The 24,648-nt window shown below is 40.4% G+C and overlaps 2 protein-coding genes across 4 annotated transcripts; both read left to right on the top strand.

Annotated features, from left to right (window-relative positions):
- The first annotated feature begins 292 nt into the window (after nucleotides 1-292).
- LOC146553775 (ubiquitin-conjugating enzyme E2 R1-like) lies at nucleotides 293-6,527 on the top strand. 3 transcript variants are annotated; one of them, XR_014889499.1, is made up of 6 exons: nucleotides 293-1,086; nucleotides 1,203-1,289; nucleotides 1,766-1,863; nucleotides 3,877-4,011; nucleotides 4,561-4,974; nucleotides 5,531-6,527. XR_014889499.1 is itself a non-coding variant. In XM_085254504.1 (6 exons), the coding sequence occupies exons 2-6, from the start codon at nucleotides 901-903 to the stop codon at nucleotides 4,769-4,771; spliced, it is 717 nt and encodes a 238-aa protein (XP_085110630.1). In that variant the 5' UTR covers nucleotides 293-671; nucleotides 782-900; the 3' UTR covers nucleotides 4,772-6,527. The 3 variants fall into 3 exon arrangements, 2 of the variants coding, with proteins under 2 accessions (XP_085110630.1, XP_085110629.1); XM_085254504.1 differs by having other exon boundaries at nucleotides 293-671; nucleotides 782-1,086; nucleotides 4,561-6,527; XM_085254503.1 differs by having other exon boundaries at nucleotides 4,561-6,527.
- A 1,477-nt stretch (nucleotides 6,528-8,004) lies between these two features.
- On the top strand, nucleotides 8,005-17,285 carry sirt6 (sirtuin 6). The gene is made up of 8 exons (XM_085255110.1): nucleotides 8,005-8,237; nucleotides 8,684-8,811; nucleotides 11,472-11,654; nucleotides 12,944-13,003; nucleotides 13,916-14,011; nucleotides 14,103-14,183; nucleotides 16,003-16,126; nucleotides 16,278-17,285. Exons 1-8 carry the CDS (start codon nucleotides 8,172-8,174, stop codon nucleotides 16,593-16,595), a joined length of 1,056 nt encoding a protein of 351 aa, XP_085111236.1. The 5' UTR covers nucleotides 8,005-8,171; the 3' UTR covers nucleotides 16,596-17,285.
- The last annotated feature ends 7,363 nt before the right edge of the window (nucleotides 17,286-24,648 follow it).

The raw sequence follows: 24,648 nt of genomic DNA, 5'->3' as shown, positions 1-24,648 counted from the left end.
GAGAACCGTCAGTGTGTTGAAATAATTTCAGGGTGAAAACAGCTCAGAAGCACGAACAATATTTGGCGTTTTTGTGACGTCAGAAAGTGGCAAATGCAGTTCCCTAAATTCCCTCTCAAATAAAATGTTAAAGAATTATTGCTCTAAAAGCTATTATTTTTTCTGGGTAAATTTAATTTTATATAAACTTATGTAATAAGACAGTTGAATGCGTCACGGCACGCCTTCTTTGCTGCTCTAAAGGGGAAAAATAATGTTGACAGGTGGAAATTGGACTACAAATCCCGCATATCACAGGGCGCCATTGCCTGTTTGTAGAGGAAAGGGGACTCCTTTCAGCAACATTCTTCTCTATCCTGTCTTCTCTTATGGCCGTATGAGCTATATTTTCCGGCTGTTGCCGTAAAGAATTCATGGGTTTGGGTATATAGGTGTGTTTTCTGTCCTAGCCTGGCTCTTGTATGCGGTTAGGAAGTATTCGCGCCGTGCTAGGATCGGTTCGATCTGGTTGGTGAGGTAGGGCTTGTTAGCTAGCTCCCATTAGCCTACAGCTATCAGTAGATTTACGGCTTATATCCGCGGCTGTTCTGCCAGGTAGATCAGCTAAAGCTGGAGGCGCGGGTCTGACACAATGGTTGGTCAGTTGCAGATTTCTCTGAGTGTTGACATTGGTAAATAATTTCTCTGTTTCGGGGACAGATCAACGCCACCTTTGTTTGGCTCGAGCACAGCCTGACACGTTTGGCCTGTTTTATTGTCTCGGTACTGTTGTTGTTTTCAGGGTAGGCTGCTTGGCTTATTAGGCTAACTTTGCCGTGTTCGCGTGGACAGAAGGAAACTGTCCGCTGTTCACTCCAGAATATCCCGACAGCCACCCAGACCACCACCAACAACAACATTATGGCGCAACCCGACGCCCCTCATGTAGCCAGTTCACAGAAAGCACTCATGCTGGAACTGAAGAGCCTTCAGGAGGAGCCCGTGGAGGGATTCAAAATAACACTGGTGGACGAGGCTGATTTATACAACTGGGAAGTGGCCATTTTTGGACCACCAAACACTCACTATGAAGGGGGATATTTTAAGGTAAGAAAGCCAAAGTGGTGTGATTACTTCACTTAATGTAATACAATACACAGGCTTTACTGAATGAATAAAGATTGCCACACAATTCAAGCCCCAAAGGTCTCTTTTTGTCCTAGGCTCGAATCAAGTTTCCTCTAGACTACCCTTACTCCCCTCCGGCTTTCCGCTTCCTCACCAAGATGTGGCACCCCAACATCTATGAGGTAACAACTTGACATACTTGAATGCCCTCCCACTGCTGTTTGTGATGGGAGCAGCTGTCCTAGGCTTGCCTCATGATTCATATGATCAAATACCACTTGCATCATGGGGCCCATTAGACCCATTAAAAAAATGTGTTTGTTTGTTTTTGAAGCCTTTAATGGATCAGCGCCACCATACATATCTGAGCTGCTGACACATGTTCCCTTAAGGTTGCTGGCAGTTAATTGATTGACTGCCAGCAACCTTAAGGTGTTCAACCCAGCTGAAAACATCAGGCAGTCAATCTCCATAATCTCTCCGTAGCGGGGGATTGGCTTTTTTTTTTTTTTTTTTTAATTATTTATATTTTGTGTGGTGTGTTTAGTATTTTTATACAGGACTTTATCAGATTCTTGTTTTTTAAAAAAGTGCTCTATAACTAAAACTTGACTTAATCACATTTGAAGGAGCTTTCTTTCCCCTCTGTGTCGTTTAGAATGGAGATGTGTGTATTTCTATACTGCACCCTCCAGTGGACGACCCACAGAGTGGAGAGCTGCCTTCAGAGAGATGGAATCCCACCCAGAACGTCCGGTTAGCACTCCCTCATTATCTCTCATGTCTCTCCTTTCTTGGGTACCTCCCGTCTTTGTTCTGTGTCAGCCACTTCAATAATTTACCTGAGTCAGAGTCTTATCACATGACATTCATCTTCATTGGCTTCTTTTTACTTGTATCTAGAAACTGAATCCATATGTGGGCATTCAATGTATTATACACCTTGCTAGTTAAAGCAGTTTGAGTCGCCTGTTGTTTTTTGCAGTATGGAGGCATTATCATTCAGTAGGAAGAGGAAGATATCCTCCTTTATACTGTTTTATTATAGTAGAAGTACATTATCATGCATTGCTTTCAGAGCACAAGTTATTACACAAAAATACAAAAGTCACCATTTCTGAACATGCTGAACATTCAGTGACAATCTTAGTGTTGTTTTACGTTGTTGTCTTCGGACAGGGGTCGGCAACCTGCGGCTCCGGAGCCACATGCGGTTCTTTAGTCCTTATAGTGCGGCACTGCGTGGTTTGGGAAAATAAATTTGAAGTATTTGGCTGAAGTGTATTTTATTTATGTTAGTTTTTTTTTGTTTTTTTGTTTTTTGTTTTTTTAACGTGTAGTTCTAAATTGTTAGATTATTGTGATATTGAAATATAAAAATAAAATTATATTCTATTATTTCTTCATCGCTCAAAATAAGCGTCACACTCGCGGAAGCCGGTATACCCGCAGAAACGCCGTGCATTTATCGAGACTTTCAACCCCAGATAGGCCAATTATGGATCTTCGGATCCACATTATGTCAGCAGCTATTCTCCACCGTGAACTATGTTAAAACAAACTCCGCTCACGCCTCACAGATGACAGCTTACAGTCTTGCGTAAAGATGAAAGTGACTTCGTACAGCCCCGATTTGCAGACGCTGTGCGCAGAGGTTCAGGAGCAGAAGTCCCATTGTAAACATACCACGACAGACCTGACGATGTTTGCATGAACATGCTTTTCAGCATCTCTTTATTGACCACTTTTCACACATGGTTGCTGTACGCACACAGATGGCTGCAGCTTTTCAGCTCACAGTTCGACACACACCAACAACAGCATAGAGAGCACAGACGTTAAATCGGCGAGGCGTGATTGCGGGTGCCGCTCAGGTGCGTCCGCCTCCCCTGCAGCGGCGCTGCAGACCACGCCCCGCCACACACATTAACCAGGTAAAATACATATTTAGGCAGAATATTGTAAATATCTATTTCTTTCTTTTTTTTAGCAACATAGTGCTTTTTTTCCCAATAATTTTTTTTTAAAAGTCAGGTCAAGGCTCAAAAAACCCAAAGGCGATATAAGGGTGGCGGCTTACAGTTTTTGTTTGCTACATGGATCATTTTAGTTCAGCTGGGTGTCTTTCCTTTTGTTATATTTCTTTAAGAGTTCAAAATGTGTTAATTACATAAATAAAATTTAGTTTTTGCTGTAGCACTTCATGGATTTCATAAGCAACACACCTTAGTTGTTCACACAAAGTATAAAGGTAAAAAACAATATATACAGTGTTATCTTCATTTTAGATGTCAAAAAGTATTTGTGGCTCCCAGTGTTTTCTTTTGCGTGGAAACCGGGTCCAAATGGCTCTTTTGGTGTTAAAGATTGCTGATCCCTGTCTTAGGACAACAATCCTCCTCAACCTTGTTTTAATAAGATTTACAAAGGCGTAGAGAGGTCTGTTTTAATCAAAACAGTCCAGTGTTCTAGTTGCTCATTGTTTTATCCAGTGCAAGTTACCTCACTGTCATTTACAGCATTTTTGAAAAGTTTAAAATAATCTATCTGCCAGAATAATTAGCATTATATCCATAATTGGAGACTCTTTATCCAAATTTCTAAATTCACCCAATTCTAAAATAAAATGTGTTTTAAAAAATTAACATAAGGGAGAAAGTAGAAATTAGTTCCTTTTTTTTTTTTCTTTTTGTTTTAATTCCCATAACTTGTGTGTTCGTGTCCTGCAGTAGATGCCACGCTGACTGCCACCTTTGTGTTTGCTTCCAGGACCATTCTGCTGAGTGTGATCTCACTGCTGAATGAACCCAACACCTTTTCTCCTGCCAATGTGGACGCGTCTGTCATGTACCGCAAATGGAGAGACAGCAAAGGCAAAGACCGGGAGTATGTGGAGATCATCAGGTAAACAGTTTGCATGATTCACAGTTAAAAGAAATGGTGTAAACTCACTCGCTGTGCAAAACAAAAGTCATTTCATGTCAGATGTATCCTGTAGTTGTAGAGAAGATTTTACTGATTCAGAGGGTCAAACTAATGCCTTGCATCAAGCAGAGAAATACAGATGTAGTGATTGTTGAAACAGCTAAAACTGTCCAGTGCATTATTAAAACTTGGTGAACCGCCATTCTTCTGGGAATAAATGTGTTCAGAAAATAAAAATCTTGAATGTTCAAAGCTGGAGTTCACTCCAAAAAAAAACCTCCAGAGGGAAGTACCTCGGAGGCGACCTAACCAGATGACTGTTGTGGGTGTGTGGACTCTGTACTTGTAAAATATTGATAGCATAAAGGTAAAATTTTGCACAGCTTCATTCATGTAGCAAAAGATCAGCTGACTGTTGGCGGATAAGGTGGGAACTTTTCTTCAGATTTCTTTGATCTTTTATGGAAAGACAGAAAATGATAGTAAATCTCCAGCTGTTTGTAATGACGCCACTCGATCTCCCCTCAGAAAACAAGTGTTGGCTACCAAGGCTGAAGCTGAGCGCGATGGCGTGAAAGTGCCCACTACGCTGGCGGAGTACTGCGTCCGCACACGCGCCCCAGCCCCCGACGAAGGCTCCGACCTCTTCTATGACTATTGCTACGACGAAGACGACGTGGAAGGCGAGGATGGCGACTGTTGCTATGACGAAGACGACTCAGGCAATGAGGAGTCCTGACACGCTTTTTTCCGGCACCCCGATCTTAGCTGACGTGTGCTACCCTTCCTCTCTCTGCCCGGGTTGCCAGATATTCTAGGTTTACAACCAGGAAAGATTGGAAGCTTCCCTCCTCTAAACCAACACAGAGCTTTTTTTCCTCTCGCCTCTGAATGCGTCTTGGAGGTTGAAATTGATGCCTTGCTGAGGAAGGCTCTGACCTGGTAAGATTTGCACCAGCACAAAAGTCACCAGTTTCTTCAGTTTTTATCATCACCTAAATCCTTACTTTAAAGAAAATAAAAAAACATAACTCTCACATACCCTGCCGAGTTTCTCAGTCCCATGTATAGTGTAAGGTGTTGTGGGGTTAAAAAAAACAAACAAAAAACCCAACTGTCAACAATAGCAACATTTGCACTGGTGCAAACACTTCCAAACATTTCTCAGCCTGTCTTTTGCATATCTTTCTTTCCCTAATTGTAACTGGTTATTGCTCACTGCTAGTTGGTCACAGTGATGAACAGAAGATTGAGGACTTCAAACAGCACGTTTGGTGTGCTGCAAATATTCTGTTTTTTGTTTTGTTTTTGGGTTTGTTTGTCTTTTTTCTCCCCTCTCCAAGTGTCACAGTCTGATCCGCTTTGATAGGACAAGACCTTAATTGTCACATGACGATGTTTTCAAAGTTCCTGTGCATGCCGGAACTTCTTTTCAAAGCTTTTTGTCTCTTTTACTGGTGGACCGTTTATCTACGTCATGATCCGTGTGATGACAAAGACTTCAACAACAAGGACTCTCTGCCCGGAGGACCGGCTGGCTCAATCGGAAGGTCAAATCCTCACGTGAACTTTTTTTTTCTGTTTTTTTTTCCTAACATGAAGTTGATCTTTGCCGTGTTTTCTTCTGGTTACTGTTGGATGTATTTCTCCTGTCATTTTAAGTGTAGGGTTGTGTTATTTGAAGTAGTTCAGATTAAGAGTTGTGTAGGATGATCACCAGGGAGTTGTTGGGGCGGAGCTAATTATTGATCAGAATTGCATTTCTCCTCGGGGGAGGTCACTCGCTGATGGGCCCCACTTGACCCAAAGACCAAAAGAAGTGTGTTTTAAAGAAAGCCCAAAACATTTGGTAACTGTTTGTCGCACTCTGTTTGCTCTTTGTGTTCTCTCTTGCAAGCTTGTTTTCATTTTACTGTTTTCTTCAGATAGATGTTATGCCTGTGTTTTGTTTTTTTTTGTTTTTTGCTTGAGAATGAGTTATGTGATGACGAGATTATTAGGTTTGATTGACAGAAACAATTGTAGGTATTGTCTCATAATCTATGATCCCACACTTCTCAACAAGGTTCTTTCTTTTCTTTTCTTTTTTTCTCCTGCCAGTCCTTGGAAGTGAACAAGACCATCATGTTTTATTCTTCCATTGCTATTCTGTCTTAGTTGAGATTGGACTTTTTTCTTTTTCTTCTGTGTGTGTGTGGGTGTGCTCTGTGTGAACCTTTTCATCAGCAATATTGATTGTTTTAATTAAATTGGGAAGTCATACTGAATTTCTCAGGATAATGAATTACATGTGACACAACAATTGAGAAAAAGTAACTATTTTCCTCTTTCGGTGGTCTTCAGTGTTGGTTTGCATCTTTAACAGGAACCGTGACAGATATGCACATATAGCTGTATGAATGATTACTATGTTGTTTTATTCACCTGTGTATTTTTTTTTTATTTTTCAGCTATTTAAAAACTGAAAAAATAAAGATTTATTTGGAAGAAAAAAAGACCCACAGAGCTTTTTCTTCTGTTTCACTTGATTTGTATGCCTGCATTTAAGCGGGTTACTTTTTGTATTTTAAGAATTTTTGATATTTTGGTTTTATTATTAGCAAAGCTGCATAGCTATTTGTAAAAAAGGTTACTATAAGGTAAAGGCTGCTTTTTCTTCTTGATTCCTTAATACATAATTGGGGCGATTGTGGCTCAAGAGTTGGGAGTTCACCTTGTAATCAGAAGGTTGCTGGTTCGAGCCCCGGCTTGGACAGTCTCGGTTGTTGTGTCCTTGGGCAAGACTCTTGGTGGTGGTCAGAGGGCCCAGTGGCGCCAGTGTCCGGCAACCTCTCCTCTGTCAGTGCGCCCCAGGGTGGCTGTGGCTACAATGTAGCTTGCCATCACCAGTGTGTGAATGTGTGTGAATGGGTGGATTACTGAACGTGTAAAGCACTTTGGGGTCCTTAGGGACTAGTAAAGCGCTATACAAATACAGGCCATTTACCATTTACAGGTTTCATGTTGGAGCATGTGGGTCTGACTGTCATGTTATTTCCATTATTATCCACTGATTTCACAATAAACTGCACCGTTTGCTTCACAAGCTGTGTGCAGCAGCTCTCAATGTGAAGATATATTTTTATTTATTTCTAGTTTATTATGTTATTCTTATTTTGTGCACTTCTGCGTACTTTGTGCTACAGAAACAGTTATAGTACCAAAACTTTTTCTGGAGACGTATGCTTATGCTTTTCTTTTTTGTAACTTTCATCTATTTGCCTGATTGGTGGGAATCAAACTCAGCAGATTTAGACATGACTGTAAAACACAGTGATATAAGCAGACTGAGTGGTATAGAAACAAGCAGGCACACAAGCTGACACCAATCAGAAACTGCTTTGAATATTTCAAATATTTTTAAGCATTTCAGGCAAAATCTTCACATTTTCTGCATTCACATTGCTTTTTTTTTTTTTTTTTTTTTTAAAGTTAGTTACTGTTGCCTCACTTGATATTTTCTCTTTTTCTGACTATACTCTATAAACTGTAGAGATGGTTGTGGGGTAAAATCCCAGGACCAGCTCATCTAGAACCAACAACTGTTACGTTCAGAGTCCCTAAATCACTTTTCTTTCTCATTCTGATCCTCAGTATGAACTTCAGGAGGTTGTCTTGACCATGTCTGCACAAATAAATGGACTGAGCTACTGCCATATAATTGGCTGCTTAGATCTTTCCATTAAGGAGCTCTGTGGCGCGCCTAATAAAGTGACGGGGAATTGTATCTATAAAACAGTCTTCATTCACAATGTAGTGCTATTAAAATGATTTTCAAATAATAATGTTAACTCAAGATAATTTATTACAAAAAATTTGTTTATTTCTTAAGATATCCATCATTTTGTTTATTAACTTTAATTTATTAAGAGACCTTTAGCATCCGTTGGTATATATGTAACAACTTGGAGGTTCAATGTGGAACGTCTTCTGAACACAGAGGTGAAGTCTTAATTTCCCAAAGTCCTTGAATGCAGCATCACCCAGTCGCTTTTTGATGTCGTCATCGTAACTATCGCTTGGTAAATTTTCGCCGCCCGGACAAAACACGACTAATTTTATTAAAGAAAAAAAACAAAAGTACACTACCGTCTGCAGCCATGTCTGTGAATTATGCAGCTGGACTCACGCCGTACGCAAACAAAGGTGTCTGCGGACTTCCTGAGGTAATTGAAGCTTTAAGAGCAGGTAGCTAGCAGGTTAGCCGCGGACGTTTGTCGCATAGTACGTTTGGAGAGCTTGGTCTTTAAAAACGGCAACATCCGAAAGTAACACGAAGAGCTTCTGTTTGTCTCCAAGCATCGGATAATAATCCACGAGTAATATCACATTAGTTATACGTATTTTATTAGGAAGTGCACAGATCGTATACTGATACTATCTTCAGCACACACGTATAGATCTGAAAGCTACAAGGGGAGGGGGTTAGAGGAGTCACAAATACCAGTACTTCAAAACTGTCAGTGTTTCTTTTAAATCAGTGCTGAGCTGTAATAAACTGTGTTACAGCTGTGTGCTTGTACCTTTTGTCAAACAGACTTATTCATTGTAATTTGATTTGAATGTGGCTCTCGGTCAGCTCTTGAAGTCGCGTTTTTCTCTTCTGCTGCAGCACTTTGATAATCCTGAGGAGCTGAAGGCCAAGGTGGAAACTCTAGCTCAGCTGATTAAAGAATCTCAGTACTTGGTTGTCCACTCGGGAGCTGGGATCAGCACCTCGGCAGGTATCCCCGACTTCAGGTGAGACAAGAACAAAAGTGTTTTTTTGTTGTTGTTTTTTTATGTTGACGTGCAGTTTTTTGCATAGATTGTGCACCTCTAGGCCAAGTTACATTTTCTTTTAGAAGTGCAAAGAAGGAAATACAGTTCCAACAAAAACAAATATTATGTTTGTTTTCTGGAGCCCAAATCTTAAGAAAAGAAAACACAAGACATACTTAATTTATCTCAGATTTGGGAAGTTCTTTTCTTACAGCAGGTCAAAATCATCACCATCATCACCTTGGCAGATGATACAGTTGGGACACTGAGTAAAATGTGAATTAAAAACACAGTCTAATTATTTGCAAATCTCATAAACCCACATTTTTTTCACAACAGAAAAGGAAACAGTTAAAGTGTTTAAATTCAGACATTTTACTACTTCGTGTAAAATATTAGCTAATTTTGAATTTAATGGCAGCAGAGCAAATCAAAAAATTTGCAGTCACATGCTTTGATTTTAATGATGCACCAGATGTTTTTCAGATGTTTTTCCACCAAGACTCTTCTACTGTGAATCTATGCCATTGTGATAGATGCAGTATCCACAGAAGATGCCGCCTAGTTGTTAATTAAAATATATGTAGCATCTGATTGTTTTGATTTTATGAAATCTGAGTTGCAGTTAAGAAATTTTATCAGTTTAAAAAAAGTCAGTGTTACCGATTCATTCCGATTATTATAATGCTGTTAATTTAGAGTTTTGATCAGCAGTGATTAAAACTGGCAGTAAAACCTCACTGTTGCTTAATGATAAAATCTTCCAAGTGTGTTTTATCCTTTGAGCCCGAAGTTGGCCAGTGTTGCTTCACGGTTTTGGCACTGAATATTTTTCAGATGGAAATTTTATGCTTTAATTGACCTTAAAGAGTGAAGTCATGAAATTTAATAGGCAGCACAAATGAATGATTCTGATTGTTTGTTTGTTTTTAATTTGTTTAATTGTTCTCTTATGATTAGCACATATTAGCATCATCAAATATCATAGCTACAGAAATTGTTACTGTGTGCAGAAAAGCTGTGTTGTGCAGTCATGAGCTCCACCAACTAAGAACAGCCATGCACCACCACCCACAGGATCCAGAAATAGCTATCAAGCTGTCAATCCCTTCCATGTCTGGGCCGGGTGAGGTTTCCTGTGTTGAGTCCAATTAAGTCAGGACTACGACAATATTTGATTGTCTTTGAACCTTGTTCTTGAAAGTCGGAGAGGTCAGGAGATAGAGAAGGTCATCTACCAATTAGTAGGTTGGTGGTTCGATCCGTGGCCGCTCCAGTCTGCATGCCAAATATTCTTTGGCAAGATCCTAACCCCAAATTGGTCTCCAATGTAAGTAAGCGCTTAAGCATAAGGGGAAAAAAGTGCTTGTGTAAATGAGGCATGTTGGGAGAATAGAAAGCGCTATATAAGAATCAATCTATTCACTGTGAGCTGAGCATTTCTGATATCTTTTTGGTATTTTGGGAGATGTAACAAGCACCTCTCGGCTTATTCTCCTGTTTCTCTTGTAGTACCGTGATTTGAGCAGAGGAGGGTGGTGCTTGCTTACTTCACATAAGGTCTAGCACTGTGTAACACGCACTGAAAATATAATGGAAAATACTTCTATTGTCTACTTAGATTGTCTTTGGTACTGTGGCAAATGTTTGCCTCCCGAATGCAGAGATGTGGAGCGGATAGAGGTCTTCATTGTAGTCATTCAGTTGTACTATAGATTATGTGAATTCACACAAACGCATAAATACTCGGATGTGAAGGCAAATTAATATTTCATTGCTTCGCCTGTCAGCCAGGTGGAGTTGACCTTGGAGGGTTTATCATTAGAGCCAAGATTAAAACATACACATAAAGCTCACAAATGCAAACTGTGTTCCCTCTGCTGCTCAGACACACATAAACACACGTACTCCAGATCAGAAGAAATTCAGCTCATTAAGTTACTGTTACTGACACCTTAATACGTAAATGTAACAGCTTCACAGACTAATGTCACGCAGCATCGTTCACGGGGTGATTAGGGTGTTGTATGCGATGCACGCATCACTCCCTCACTGCCGATGAGGCTTTGAGCCGGTCGGCTGAAAGACGGGGTTTTTAAAGTCCAAGCTGAGAGCAAAAGATGAGACATGTGGTTGTATTTTTGGATTTGTAGGATGCGCTCTATCGTCTGATGCTTAATGATAAGTTGCATGCCCTCAGAGTAACTTGGCAACTGTCACGGTGTTAGACAGCTCCAGCAGCGAGTGTACCACTGTGTTCATCCAACCATTCAGACATCCACAACTGACAGATAATCACAGGAGCAGAAACGGAACAATTTCACATTGAACATCATCCACATAGTCAACAAAAGTTTTCCTCTCACATTAGACTGTGAGGATTTATTTTTGTTGTTGTTTAAAATGATCGCTCTGATTTTTTTTTCTTACTTTATATATATTTGCAGTGGTTTTATTGGTCTTGGACTAACAATAATGTCAATTTCATACAAATATTCTATGGAGCTTCTCTACAGAAACCTTTCCCATGGGTTTATTGTTACACACACCTGATGTAAAGCCTCTAGTCCACTATATTACAACCTGTCCAGTCCCATTTATGCTCACTCCATGTATTTCTAATCTTTATTTTCTTTCAGGGGTCCCAAGGGTGTGTGGACTCTTGAAGAAAAGGGTGAGTCACCTCATTTTGATACTACATTTGAAGATGCTCGCCCAAGCTTCACTCACATGGCTCTCCTGGGACTGCAGAGGGCAGGGTACCTCAAATATCTCATCAGCCAGAATGTGGATGGCCTGCATGTGCGATCAGGCTTCCCCAGGTAATTTAAATCGTAGAGACATTGCTATTCTCTATATGCGACTATACAGTATATGTCAGATCTTAAGAATATCACTAACTTTCACGATGAATGCTTTGGAGCTGAAGCAGAATGAATGGAGGAGGTGTAAAGTAGCTCTTTAGCTTTCAGCCTGACTTGTTTATGAAATGCATGCAGCAACCACATTACTGTTGTTTTCCCCCAATCATATCAATTCATTCCCACATGTGACTCATTGTGTAAATTTTGAAGCTGCTGCTGTGTGATAACAGCTGCGGTGAATAGCTTGAAATAATTTTCAGTGCAATGGAAAATGTTTGGTCTGAGTCTGGGTTACACAGCCATGTTGGACTAACCCAAGGCCAGGAGTCCTATTTTTAATTCAGCACATACATCCAGCCTTTATGCATATTGGAAGGGTTGCTTTCCCTGGAAGCCGGGGGGTTTTTTCGGGGGTTTTTTCTAAGCCTTCCTCCACCCTCGGTCAGGTTTTTTAAATGAGACCAGGAAGCGTAGCGGTGGTTCTCTGAGGAAATAATTAAGCTGGCGAAGGAAACCAGTTGGGCCTAATCGGCACAGGTGCCAGGTGATGCTCAGAAACTAATATGAGTGCTCAGAATATTTATAAGAGTCCAAGTTGAAAAGAAGGATAGAGAAAAAGTTGAGCTGTAGTGTCCTCACATTACAGGGTTTTTCCTGGGTCGAAATAGCCTTTGTTGGATGTTATGTACGGTAACAGGCCATGAATCAGTGGTATTTGGCTGAAATATTCACAGGTTTTTATTACACTATATTGGCAGAAGCATTTACTCAGCCATTCAAATCATTTAATCCATTGCCACAGGTGTATAAAAAAACAGCACCCAGCATGCATCATGGTGTGGGGGGGGCCCACATGAGCGAGTTTGGTGTGGAAAAATTTGACCCACCTACACAGAGTCCTGACGTCAAACCAATAGGACACCCTTGGATGAATTAGAGCGGAGACTGCAAGCCAGGCCTTCTCTTCCAACATCAGTGTCTGACCTCACAAATGCACTTTAGGAAAAATGCCAAAAAATTTCCATAAGCACTCTTAAACCTCGTGGAAAGCCTTCCTGGAAGAGTTGAAGCCAGGATGTCGCTCAGGTTCATATGGGTGTAGAGGCAGTGAAACCTCAGTTAACGAATCTACTTTAAAAAGTATTTTATAACATTGGTGGTTATTTAGTTTCAGTTCTGGCACCAAAAAGTTATATCTGCGTTGGCGACGGTGAATAACACGAATATCATCTGCCTCTCTCTGTCAGGGATTTGTTATCAGAGCTTCATGGGAACATGTTTGTGGAGGAGTGTGAGAAGTGTGGCAGGTATGTGCATGCACACAAACACAAAAAGTTACATTTTGATAAAAACAGCTTGTCTTACATTGAATTCACATTTCATTAGGCGCTTGTTTGGCAGTACCAGCAGCAAAGCACAAGGCTGCCACATAGTGCGTAAAGCATGCAAATAAGAGGATCTGTTTATGTTTACTGCTTAAGAATGCACGTATCCAAGGAGTCCTGCACCTTACATTTCCTACGGTCACAATGGACTTTCTACCATCTCCCTCCTGGAATTTGCACACAATCTACATGGGTAATGTGTTGATCAAAACATGCCGTGGTAGTATTCCTCTTTATGTATTCAGAGGAGTTCCATAAGTACACAGATAGTTGCTCAGAAGAGCCCTGAAGCAGATGCCCCGCAGCAGTAGAAACCCCATGCTGGTTTCCACTTCCAGCAGGTAAAAACAAAAACTGGCAACACTCAAAGACGTAAATGTAAGGAGTGGTTCCCCCTGCACACGTAAGGGATCCTAATGTGAAATGAATCTGGAAAGAGCAGGACCGCAGCAGCTTAATCCACACTCACTATCTCCAAATGCTCTCAGTAACATTGCAGTGACTTTACTTTGTTCCAGTGACCTTCAAAGTTGTTAGATTACCGCCGGGATTAGGTGGAAAAAAAGGGGCTTGAGAATTAATGCATGTTTAAACAGGTCTGCGAGAGTTTCATGATGTGGTTAAATCCCTGAAATCTTTAGAGAACCTTTTTGGAAAGTCCACCGTTTAGGTCTAAAAGACGTGTGGTTTGAAGTAGCCACTGAGTGTCAGGCTTTGTGTAAAATTAGACCTTGCTTTGATGCCTTGGGAGCAGCTTGATCTTCTTTCTTGTAATTCATGTAAAGCTGCTGTGGACGCACTGAGAATTAAATGGAATTCTTGTTGGTTTTCCAGGCAGTACGTCCGAGAAAAGGTGATCGGTGTGATGGGCCTGAAACCGACAGGACGCTACTGTGAGGTGGTACGATCCAGGGGGCTCAGAGCGTGCAGGTGACACATGCGTAGGCTTGTGCATTTTAAAGACTCGAAAAGTGAGTCATTGTTGATTTATTATTTCCTTTGTGTTTCCTTAATACTAAAGAGGGAAGCTGATCAGCACTATACTTGACTGGGAGGATGCTCTTCCTGACAGAGACCTGAACAAAGCAGATGACGCAAGCAGGTGAGAGGTGCAGTAGTTTAAACTCCTTTTTTTACTTTATATTGTAGATGTTCTTTGTTTAACCATCTGCTTTGATAAGGCGGAAACAGAAAATGTATGCTCTTTTCTGTCAGAGTTCCTCTGACATGTCTGGGTTTTTTTTCTCAATATAAAGCGAAAGCAGTAGTTCAAACACATCCTGTGAACTGAAAAATGTGGAAACTGTTTGATGATTTGCTTTAGCCTTCTGTGGCTCTGCTATTGCTCCTGACATGCAAAGAAGACCTTATTTGAAAACCTTTTTAGGGATTATATATGCATTGCAGTGCGCTTTGATGTCCCCATTTTCCTCTGGAGTGTGAACATTTGCATTCTTTCCCTCTGCAACAAAAAAACCCTCTTATTGCTTATGTGTCACCTTGATGCGCCGTTTGTAATGGATGTATTATTACTAACTAAAGTACAAAGGGGAGATTTGGAGCTCTGACCATTGAACTCTGAATTATGTGTTCATGGCAGCGGAAAAAGGTGAAAAATTACCGAGCTGTAATCAATGTGAGGTTTAGCTGCAGTTCATGCAGTGGATTTGTCCGGGCGCAGACCTGGGAATCCGTCCGTTGCACCGGTTTGAAGATGAAAACGACCAAATTTGTCTGAGCTCAAGCGAGCAGGGGACAGCACAGTGCAGGAGTTCAGCATGTGTTCATTGCACAGCTGGAAGTGTTGCGTGTGATCAGACTGTATATACTGAAATTTGATTTCTGGCTTTAGTTGTGTTTATTTTATTTGTGGTTTAGGATTGGAGCTGCATACACTAAGTATCTGTTTTAGTATCTGTTTTATTTATTTGTTTGCCATTTTTGCCTTTGTGACTGTAACAGCCGAGGCCAGAGGGAGGGACTGTGTGTTTGGTTTGGACTGCTTCTCACATATGAACACAATATCTCTTGACAGCCTTGAGCGGATTTCTTCAAAGTTAGAACAAACTGATTAGAATTCATAACAACAAACAGCACAAGTATGTTATAGAATCAAATTGCAAAAGCTGTAGTCTGAAGAGTAACTCACGCGCTGTACCTTGACTGGATGACATAGAAAGTGCCTTGAAGCTGACCTTGCCATTCATTCAGTTTCAGCCAGGATAAATGAGCTTTAACTGCCTTTTTACTGACAGATACAAACGTATATATACACGGGCCAAAGACGTGACATTTTATCGAGGTGTATAGTTTCTGTTCATTCATTTTATGACATTGTGGAGTTTATTCTATAAAACTTATTTTTAATTGAATAGATTTTCATTGCATTCAAATATATATTCTTTAACAATGTCAGGTGCCTTAGCTGCCTGTTGAATGAACAGATTTGGACGACTAAAAATGCTGTTCAAATGATAATAAATTTAAAGTAAAAAACTGTGGAGCGGTTTTCAGCCATCCGTCTTCTTCTGGTTATCCAATTCGGGGTTGCGGGACAGCTGGAGCCTATCCCAGCTGCGAGCTGGGGTACACCCTGGACAGTTTGCAAGGCTGACACGGAGATACAGACAACTATTCACACTCGTATTCACACTTATGGCCCATTTAGAATCACCAGTAACCTAACCCCACTAACTTGCATGTCTGTGGACTGTGGGAGGAATCTGGAGTAGTTGGAGAGAATTAGCCCCGGCACAGGGAGAGCATAAAGTAAAAGTCAGGTGGTGCCACTGCAAGAAATGACACCTAAATAAATGAATAATGCAATTTAACACTGTAAGATAATCTATTGGATATATAGATTGCATCAATTATGTACGAATGATGAAGAACTGGTTTGTGTGTGGCGTCGTCCTCTTTAGACGAGCGGACCTGGCTCTGACTCTGGGCACGTCCCTGCAGATCAAACCCAGTGGAGACCTCCCACTCCTCACCAAGCGCAAGGGTGGCAAACTGGTTATTGTCAACCTGCAGCCGACCAAACACGTGAGTGTCATGTATGCAACACCAACACATACAAACGCATGCACGTGTAATTATTTACCTTTGAAGTGTTGAGTGATTTGTGTAAATGCTGGAAAAAACACTGATTATTATCAACCATTACCTCAATGGCTGCAATTTTCTGTGAGTGCAGGACAAGCATGCACACCTGCGTATCCATGGTTATGTGGACGACGTCATGAAACAGCTGATGGAGCTGCTGGGACTGGAAATCCCAAAGTGGGATGGACCAACTGTCTGCGAGAGCTCCACAGCTACCACTGAGACCACCGCCGATGTCAAACCACCGCGTGGAGTTACTGCGAAGGAAAAGGTGGAAAAGAACTTTGTTAAGGAGGAGAGGAAAAGAGAAGCTTCACAGCTAACGGACGATGGAAGCGTTAAGGAGGAGACAGTTTCAGTAAAGAGGGAGAGAGCGGACCTCCCAGTGGAGATAAATGAAGAGAAATAGCCTCAGGTGCTCTTTCTGAAAAGCACGCCACAAACCCGTCCACAACAGAACCTCACAGCCGAAGGTGATTTGAGCTGTTTCACGGAGGTCAGAGCTTCTTCTCATCTGGAGCAAAGACTTTTCTAGTGCTGTAGTGGGTTTTTTAATCAGAGATTTCTGACACTCCCCTTGCTGTCATGTTAAGCGGCGATGTGAAACTGATGCAGCTCGAGCCTGAACGAACTCTTGAGTTATAGAGAGGATGTAAAAGTTCCTCCTGCCACAGTATGGGGCATCTCGGGCAACAAGGTGTTTTGCTTTAGTTGGAGAGCAGGGCTGTTGCAGGTGGGATAATGAGATGAGATCTGGAACACTTCATGACAAATATAGTTTTAATCAGGTTTGTAAGATAGCTGCACCATATTAAAGCTTTATTCATAGCCATGTGCTCCAGATCTCATCCCTGGAGACCTTGTCTCTAAAGACTCTTTAGTTCAGTAGATAATGAAAAGGAGAAAGCAAGCAAGCATTTAGAAAATATGAATAACAAGTATCTACTTTGAGTTGAGGGAAATTTCAGTTTTGATTCATAATCATGCTGTATATTTTTAGGAAAATATTTATAACTCAGGATAAAAGTACTGTGCTCTCAGTTTGTTTGTTTGTTTCATACAGTTTGTATATGTTTTGACAATAAACACCAAAAAATCTGTGGAACAATCTGTATACAGTGTTGCTTAGTGGAGATCAGCATTTGAGAGAACCTGGACTAAGCTGTGCTGTGCTGGGATAGTGTGTGACTAATTGTGTTTGCTGTGATTTTACACCTCTGAGGTCAACATTTCAACACTTTAGTAATGTTCAGATTCTCTCTAATTGTGTATCGCTGCTTTATGAATGAATGCTGTTATAAGGTCTATGGCAGAAATGACCTCAGTGACGAAAGGAGAGAAGAACATCTGTTTTTTTTTCCCACCCCCACCTAAGTCAAATTGGTGCTGCATCTGGATTGCACTTACCTTCTCTATTTTATGAAGCCAGAATATCCATTTTGTGTAATGGGTCACAGGTGTTTGCAAAGGTAGATAATTACTGCGGCAGACGCGTGGCTGCTTGGCTGTTTCAGTCCATTAAGGCACTTGATCTGACACACACAGAAGCAACAAATGTTAAAGCTAAAAACACAACAGCTGCAGACACAATGGCATACACTTAAACTGCCTGAATGTGAACGGATCATTAGACACACCTAATGCCTTTACTGTCTACCTCTATTTAAATGTGTTTTAATCATGTCTACTCGAGAGATGTCCACATGACCTCTTTTTACCTTCAGAACTGCCTGTGGCTTAGATTCAACAAGGTATAGTAAACTCACTCATGTTTAAGAGACCAGTGCAACAGGCAACATTTCTCCAATTTTTCATTGTCCAATTTAGTGAGCATGTGTAACCTGTGTCATGAAATCAATATCCTTTTTTGCTGTGAAAGTGAAATTTAATTTTTATAGTTCAAAGGGCAAAAAAATACATTAAAAAAGCTTTTTAACCAAAGCAAACGAGAAGCATTCAAAAAGGTCCAGGATTCCACTTAAAAATCAAAACGTTGAAACCATGAAGGGACTGAATTTAATCACACGTTTTTTAGTTTGTCAGGAACTTCACTGGTTTGCATAGGAATATTCTGAGAGGCAGTAATACAATCCAATAAAACTTAAATTTACCCAAATCCACCTTGTAGCCACACCTTGCTTGACAGTTTGGTTTCACTCAAGTTGAAGTGGTCTAATGTTCAATAAAACCTGCGTTTCTAAACCAGGAATAACAGATCTTGCTTAGATGAGCTCAGCTAGGTGGAGTCTGATTTATGGATTCCCAGAACTTCATGATGATACCTCTTTTCGAAGGTGTGTTAGACCTGACAGAAGGGACACAGGAAGTTATCTTCAAAACAGGAAAAAACTTGTGAAGAGTTTCCTTGGTGTTTGGTAGGAAGTGGAAAGTTGTTGTTTTTTCAGCAGCAGCTTTTCATCCTCTTGATTTCAGCGACAGGGATGCTGGTCAGAGAATCGGAGCCCTGATGTGACGATTTGTACCCAGGGCAAAGGCAGCAAAATACCACATTAAAAATGTTGATATAATGAAGTCTGAAGAACACTTTTCCATTGTAATTCAAAGTGCTTCATTTAGAAGAGAGCAGGCACACCATCAGGGGTGGTAGCTTCATGCTGTGAGGAAGCATTTCACTGGTAGTTACTGGGAAAGTGCTTTTAAGGAAAGTGAGAGCAACCAATAATGACAGCAAAAGTCAGAAAACCCTGCTACAGACTTTCAAAAATATATATACAGTCAGGGAGTTCATGCTCTCTTGTGCTTGTCACACAAAAGCAGGCAAGCAAATCGTGGAACCAGAGTCTGCAGCTGCTTTAGAGAAGCTCCACGTTCAGTATAACCGAGCTCAGGTGAGTCTCAGAGGAAGAACGGAGAAGCTGTAACCATTGTTACTGAGAATGACATCAAGAAAGACAGAAACTAAATGTGATTGAGACACTGGAAATTCTTTAAAGCCTGAAGTACCGCTGACTTTGAGCAGGATGTGCTTAGACAGGTTTCACTACTGCAAATATGTTATTTCATCAGAGCCTCAACAGTCACGAGTTTATCAGAAGCTTTATCTGTTGACAAAGCCTGATAACGTACCGTCATGCGTCATAAAGCTTCCTTTTATCCATTTTCAGGCCCAGCTTCCCTCTTTCTGCATCATGGCATCCTCTCCGATGAAGAAATTAATCAACTTTTTCTCAGTTGGAGGCATTTATCCATGAATTCACAAAAACATTTATCTTATGCCAAACTGAAAAAGGATAGGGAATTTTATAAGGCACTAAATTGATGTTTCAGTCCATCAGTGGAGATTTTTTTTTTTGTTCTGTGTCCTGATTGAAGTTGCAGTTGGCACCAATTAAAGGCTTGATGACCCTTTTATCCTCACATTGGATTTATTTGATGTCATTATTTCATAAACAATTTCAGACACTTGTGTGGGAGACAGAGGAAAAGGACTTTGTTGAAAACCATTTTAGGAAGTCGCCTTTTAATTATAAAATAATTGAGTCACGTCTCTCACTGCTGCATACGGATTCGTTATTACGGCTCCTGGAGGATCACTCCCCTGAGAGGGCTGTTCTTGTTTTTTCCTGCTTACGCTGGAACACAGTGTTCCTCGCATAATATCAAAGATAACTGCAAATTTAATTTACCGTCATGGCCCATAAAGCGGCACATTGGTGGAGATAACTATGGTCTTAAAAGTGCTATTACAGATGATGCTTTCGCAGACAGAGAATAACACTGAAGATTAGATTGCTAAATAATCAGTGCAAACATAATCCCGAGCTGTTTGTGAAGTTTTGCCTGTGTGCACCACTGCAGTGGGGTTTACATCAAACAATCAAGATGTGATTGAAGTGCAGACTTTCATCTTTAATTCAAGGAGCTTAACACAAATTTGGAATTGAATGTTCAGGAATTACAGACATTTTTATTTGCAGTTCTCCATTTTCAGAGGCTTAGCATTAACTAGATAAACTAAGATAATTTTAAACGTAAGGATTGTTTTTAATACTTAGATGAAAAATAATTTGCAGTCAATGACTTTCTGAAATTTAAAATCCATGGAAGTCACCAAATGCTCTGTTTCCTCCCTTGAGATTCTCTGCCTGCCAGACTTTCAGTTTGCTTGTTTGTGAGTCTCTCTCTGCCTCTTCAGGAACTGAAAACGTCACTCTGTTGGACTGAGATCTCGGCTTGGCCATTGAGAAATATCCCATTGCTTTGAGAAACTCTTTGATTGCTTTTGCAGTTTGTTTTTGGTCATTATACTTTTGCACGGTGAAGCTCTGTCTGATCAGCTGACCAGTGCATTTCTCCTTTTTCAGGATGAACCACACTGTTGATTTGGTCACTCAAAAAGTTTCTGCTGTTTGTCTGAAAATGTTATTGGGGTTTTTCAACCTAATGATGAACTTCACTTGCACTGTCATCTCTTTGGTCCTCACATTTAGAATTACAGTGAAAAACTATACAAATTCTTTGTCATGGCTTCACCGGGTCATGAAACTGCTCATCAGCCAATTCTCCAACTGTTTTTAAGCCTCTGAAAATGGAGAGCTCTGTATAAAAATAACTGTAATTTCTAAAATGTTAACGCAATTTTCTTTGTAAAACTCCTCGAGTTAAAGTTGAAAGGTTATATATTCATTTGTCGGATTTAAAATCAGGTGATTGTGGTGATGTACAGATGTGTCTTTGTCCAGCAAACTGTAACAAATTAAAAACGTACTTCTTCTTTTTTTTTACAGTGAGGCTGATCAGAATTTAGTGAAATCAGTTTCAAAAAAATCTGCACGAGTTAAATAAACAGATGGTGAATTGACATGAAAAAGAGAAAAACATGTAAACCAACCATGTTTGTGGCCTTCTGTTGGGCAGTTAGTCACCATTTCTTTTGAGAATCATTCCTGGATACGAATAAAATGTTCTAGTTGAAGGATTTTGAAGGTCATGTAGATATAATGTATCAGATAACGTTATTAATTAAGAATTTTTACAGGTAAACAAGCTCCACAACTGATACTTAAGAAATGTTTCCACTTAATGGTGTTTCAAAAGCTTTCAGTGATGAAATCTCTCCATGATGAGGACCATGATTAGAAGCTGGACTTTCAAACATGGTGATACCTGTGACATGAGGTTGAAAGCTCTAGAAGGCCACTGCGTGTCCCCTGAGGTTGACTGTGTGAGATATACGGTACTGTGCAAAAGTCTTGGGCCACCCATGAGAAGTATGTGCAGCAATTTATTTGAATATACGCAAACATGCCTGGAAATACAGTTTATAAAGCAAAAACAGAGTTTGCACAGTTCTAATGTTCTGGGATCTGGGGAAGCCAATCCATTACTGATGTTGCACTTTTGTGTGTGTGTTTTGAAGCTGTTGCCAGTCATAGCTTTCCAGATGGTATTACAAGACTGATGAAAATCTGAGGAGGCTTTTCTGCATTCATAATTACATTAATTTTGACAAGATCTCCATCAGATGAGTCTCTCCAGTGCTGTGTCAGGTCTTTGCTGGATTTCCCCCCCTATTTGTTAAGGAGGTGACTTTCAGATACTGATCATCTGCTGTAGATGAAGTCTATCTTCAAGTTCTTCTTTTGTCCTCGTCTTGTCCAATTTCCTCCAATGTTTTAAGGATACGGTGCACACCATGGTGCCATGGTCTTTGGGAGTCACCTTGTTGGCGCAAAAATATTATTTTATGCCCGTCAGAGAAAAGAAATGGGAACAGCTTTGAAAGCTCTTCGGAAAGTTTGGAGAATTATTACTCAAGACCACTTTAAAGAATTAAGTAAGTCTGGAAGTACAAAGAAATCAGGTGGCTCAAGACTTTTACACTGTACTGCACTTGACCTTGAAACTGGAGCGTTCAGCAGGATCAGATTCTTCATCATGATGATGATAAAAAGTTGATGAACACATTTTCAGGTTAAGTTAACATCAGCTTTAGATTTCTGAAAAATTGATGGTGAAATCTGTTTCCCATGCAACACATATAAATCTATGATTAATATTTGTCCTTACGTTTGCATTTTTAAGCATTATGGTTCCTCTGAGCTCAAACTGTGTCTCTGTGATTTCAAACAACCACTGAATCCAGCTATGGAGTCCATTATTTTCTACTTTGCACATTATTCTTTTGACATTATCTAAATCCTCTTTTTTTTTAAGCATGCTGCTCGCTTCATATCTGATGGTGTTACGATCCTTGTAGCTTTCTTCTGCAGCACATAAGCTGTGTTAATGTTTGTGTCCACCTGGGAAATAAACTTGTCACTTGTTATAAATCAGTAATCCAAGAAGGCCATATGTGGACACTTACGGATGACACTTCCTCGAGTGGTTTTCATCAGCAGGACTGTGAAATTCCTCTCCGTACAGCACTTGAAGATGAATAGCCGAGCACGCGTGCTTTGTACCCTGTTGTTTTAGATGTTTTTCTGTGAACTGGCTCTGAAATAGAAAGTCCCACCAGGGTCTGAGTGGATGAACTGTAGCTGCTGTGGCTGTTGTTTTGCTCTCGATGAGTTGTGAAGTGAGTTCTTCTAAAGGAGCCTTTCAAATAACAGAAGACTTTTTTGTGCTTAATAACAGTGCATAGTCTGAGTAAGGATCTCGAGTAGATAGCACTTGTGATTGTTGCTGTTCTCAGCTGGAAGATGCAGGCTCCCTTGGTGACCCGACAGCAACATCATAGCTCACAGAGAGCCTGCTGAATGAATCAGGCAAGTAATTATTGATGTAAGAAGCAGGGCTGGGAAATAATTACAACCACAGTGGCGCACAATGAAAACGGTGTGGTGGAGCTCATGTGTATGTGTGTGTGTGTGGTATTTGTATGTCAGGAACTGTCTGCGAGTGGCTGAAGATAGTTTTCCGTTCAAAATTTAAAGGTTGCTAAAGGGCAAAAACGTGCAAGAGCCTTTGTGTGGCTGACTCGTTTACCTTGTCTTCGTGATGCCGCAGGAGAGATTAACTTTCCCGAGATGTCACCAAACTCTTGTTCTCCTGTTTTATTTAATGTCACAGCACACACGTGTATTCACAAAACAATTCACAGCAGGACAGGAAATCAGACACAGAGGCGAGCATCAAACATTGAATGTGAATGCCAAAATGTCCTGGAGACGAGTTTCTCCGGCAGATTCCTGCGCGGTGGATTAATTAGCAGCAATAACACAAGAAAATATTTCACACGTTAATCCTGATGAAACTGTAACAAGTCCTCATAATGGTCTCTGTGGGGAATTAAGACGCAAATTACAAACAAATCATTTTGCAGATCATCTATTCAAACATCAAACAGCAGTGAAAAAGAAACAGGCCACAGGCTGATTGAACAGTTTAACAATGGACATAACGCCCAAAGTCTCTTGTAGTATTTTTGCAAATAGTTTTTTTCACAGAAGTGCATAACAAAAATAAAACATACACACGGGTGCTGCATTAGAGGAAAGACATGAGCCCTTCACTCCTGCAGTAAAAGGAACTGGTTGGCTCTGTGATGCTATGGGGGGCAATTTGGCCCACTGCTCCCACTTGCAGCCAGTAAGGATTATACACCTTTATTCTTTTGTTAAACAAGGTTGTGCTATCTTCAAGGTTGACAGGGCCCCACCAAAATTGCAGATGAATATGAAAATGATGTGAGTCATGCACTGTGAATTTTCCAGTCACTAGATTTCAACCAAAGCTCTCAGAGAAGCAAGCCTAACTACTCTGTAACCTTGAAGCACCTCTGGACACACTTCGGGGGGAGTTATTAGAAAGCACAGGCTAAATTAATTAATTCATCACCCCATAAGACCTGTTGCACTTGTTGTGTAATTTGGCATACCTCAGCCTTCCCTCGCTGCTTTCCTTTCTTAAGAATATCTTATTTGCTTCAGCTGAAGAAATGGGAACACATGATGTGTTTTTGCAACAGGATGCTAGTAACAAAGTGCTAAAGATACAATTTAAACTAGTTCTTTGCTAATTGTCTGTTAGGTGTAGACACAACATTGATTTATTCCTTGAGTTAGATGTGTTTTAAACTCGAGTGATTCACAGGTCAGTGTTAAGTGGCTTAAAGAAAACAAAAAAACACTCCTCTGAAAATGGTCAGGTTCAAGGACTCAAGCAGACAACTCCAAAGAAAGATTATGAAATAATTTTTAAAGCCTAAGTTAATTAACTCAAATTTGAATGGTTACCAGTGCACAGGAACTACATATATAGAATTACCAGTATGAAACCTATTTAAAATAGTTAAAAGGCTTACTAACTTTGGCTCATAAAAGTTTTAAAGACCTTTTTTCCCGTAAAAATGATACTTCTACAATCTTTGCTGTTGCAGAATTTGCTGCAAGATTTGCTTAACAAGTCTCTGTTTGAGTCAGATTTTAGACTGATTTATTAGTTGGTACTCATGATTATGTTCCAGAGACTTTGAGAATCAATGACAAAGCTCCCGC

Source organism: Mchenga conophoros, linkage group LG18 (genome assembly GCF_057382185.1).
Source record: "Mchenga conophoros isolate Kocher_MC1m ecotype Shallow Benthic linkage group LG18, M_conophoros_male_GT1.1, whole genome shotgun sequence".
Taxonomy (NCBI): domain Eukaryota; kingdom Metazoa; phylum Chordata; class Actinopteri; order Cichliformes; family Cichlidae; genus Mchenga; species Mchenga conophoros.
This window is presented reverse-complemented; position numbering and strand designations above follow the sequence as displayed.

What these genes read in the sequence shown, in the direction of transcription:
- sirt6 (XM_085255110.1), top strand. Translation starts at nt 8,172, where the DNA reads ATGTCTGTGAATTATGCAGCTGGACTCACGCCGTACGCAAACAAAGGT. An exon ending in GTGCGATCAGGCTTCCCCAG is followed by an intron (nt 11,655 to 12,943) that starts GTAATTTAAATC and finishes TCTCTCTGTCAG; the next exon opens with GGATTTGTTATCAGAGCTTC. An exon ending in ACCTGCAGCCGACCAAACAC is followed by an intron (nt 16,127 to 16,277) that starts GTGAGTGTCATG and finishes CTGTGAGTGCAG; the next exon opens with GACAAGCATGCACACCTGCG.
- LOC146553775 (XM_085254504.1), top strand. Translation starts at nt 901, where the DNA reads ATGGCGCAACCCGACGCCCCTCATGTAGCCAGTTCACAGAAAGCACTC. An exon ending in GGCACCCCAACATCTATGAG is followed by an intron (nt 1,290 to 1,765) that starts GTAACAACTTGA and finishes TGTGTCGTTTAG; the next exon opens with AATGGAGATGTGTGTATTTC. An exon ending in AATCCCACCCAGAACGTCCG is followed by an intron (nt 1,864 to 3,876) that starts GTTAGCACTCCC and finishes GTTTGCTTCCAG; the next exon opens with GACCATTCTGCTGAGTGTGA.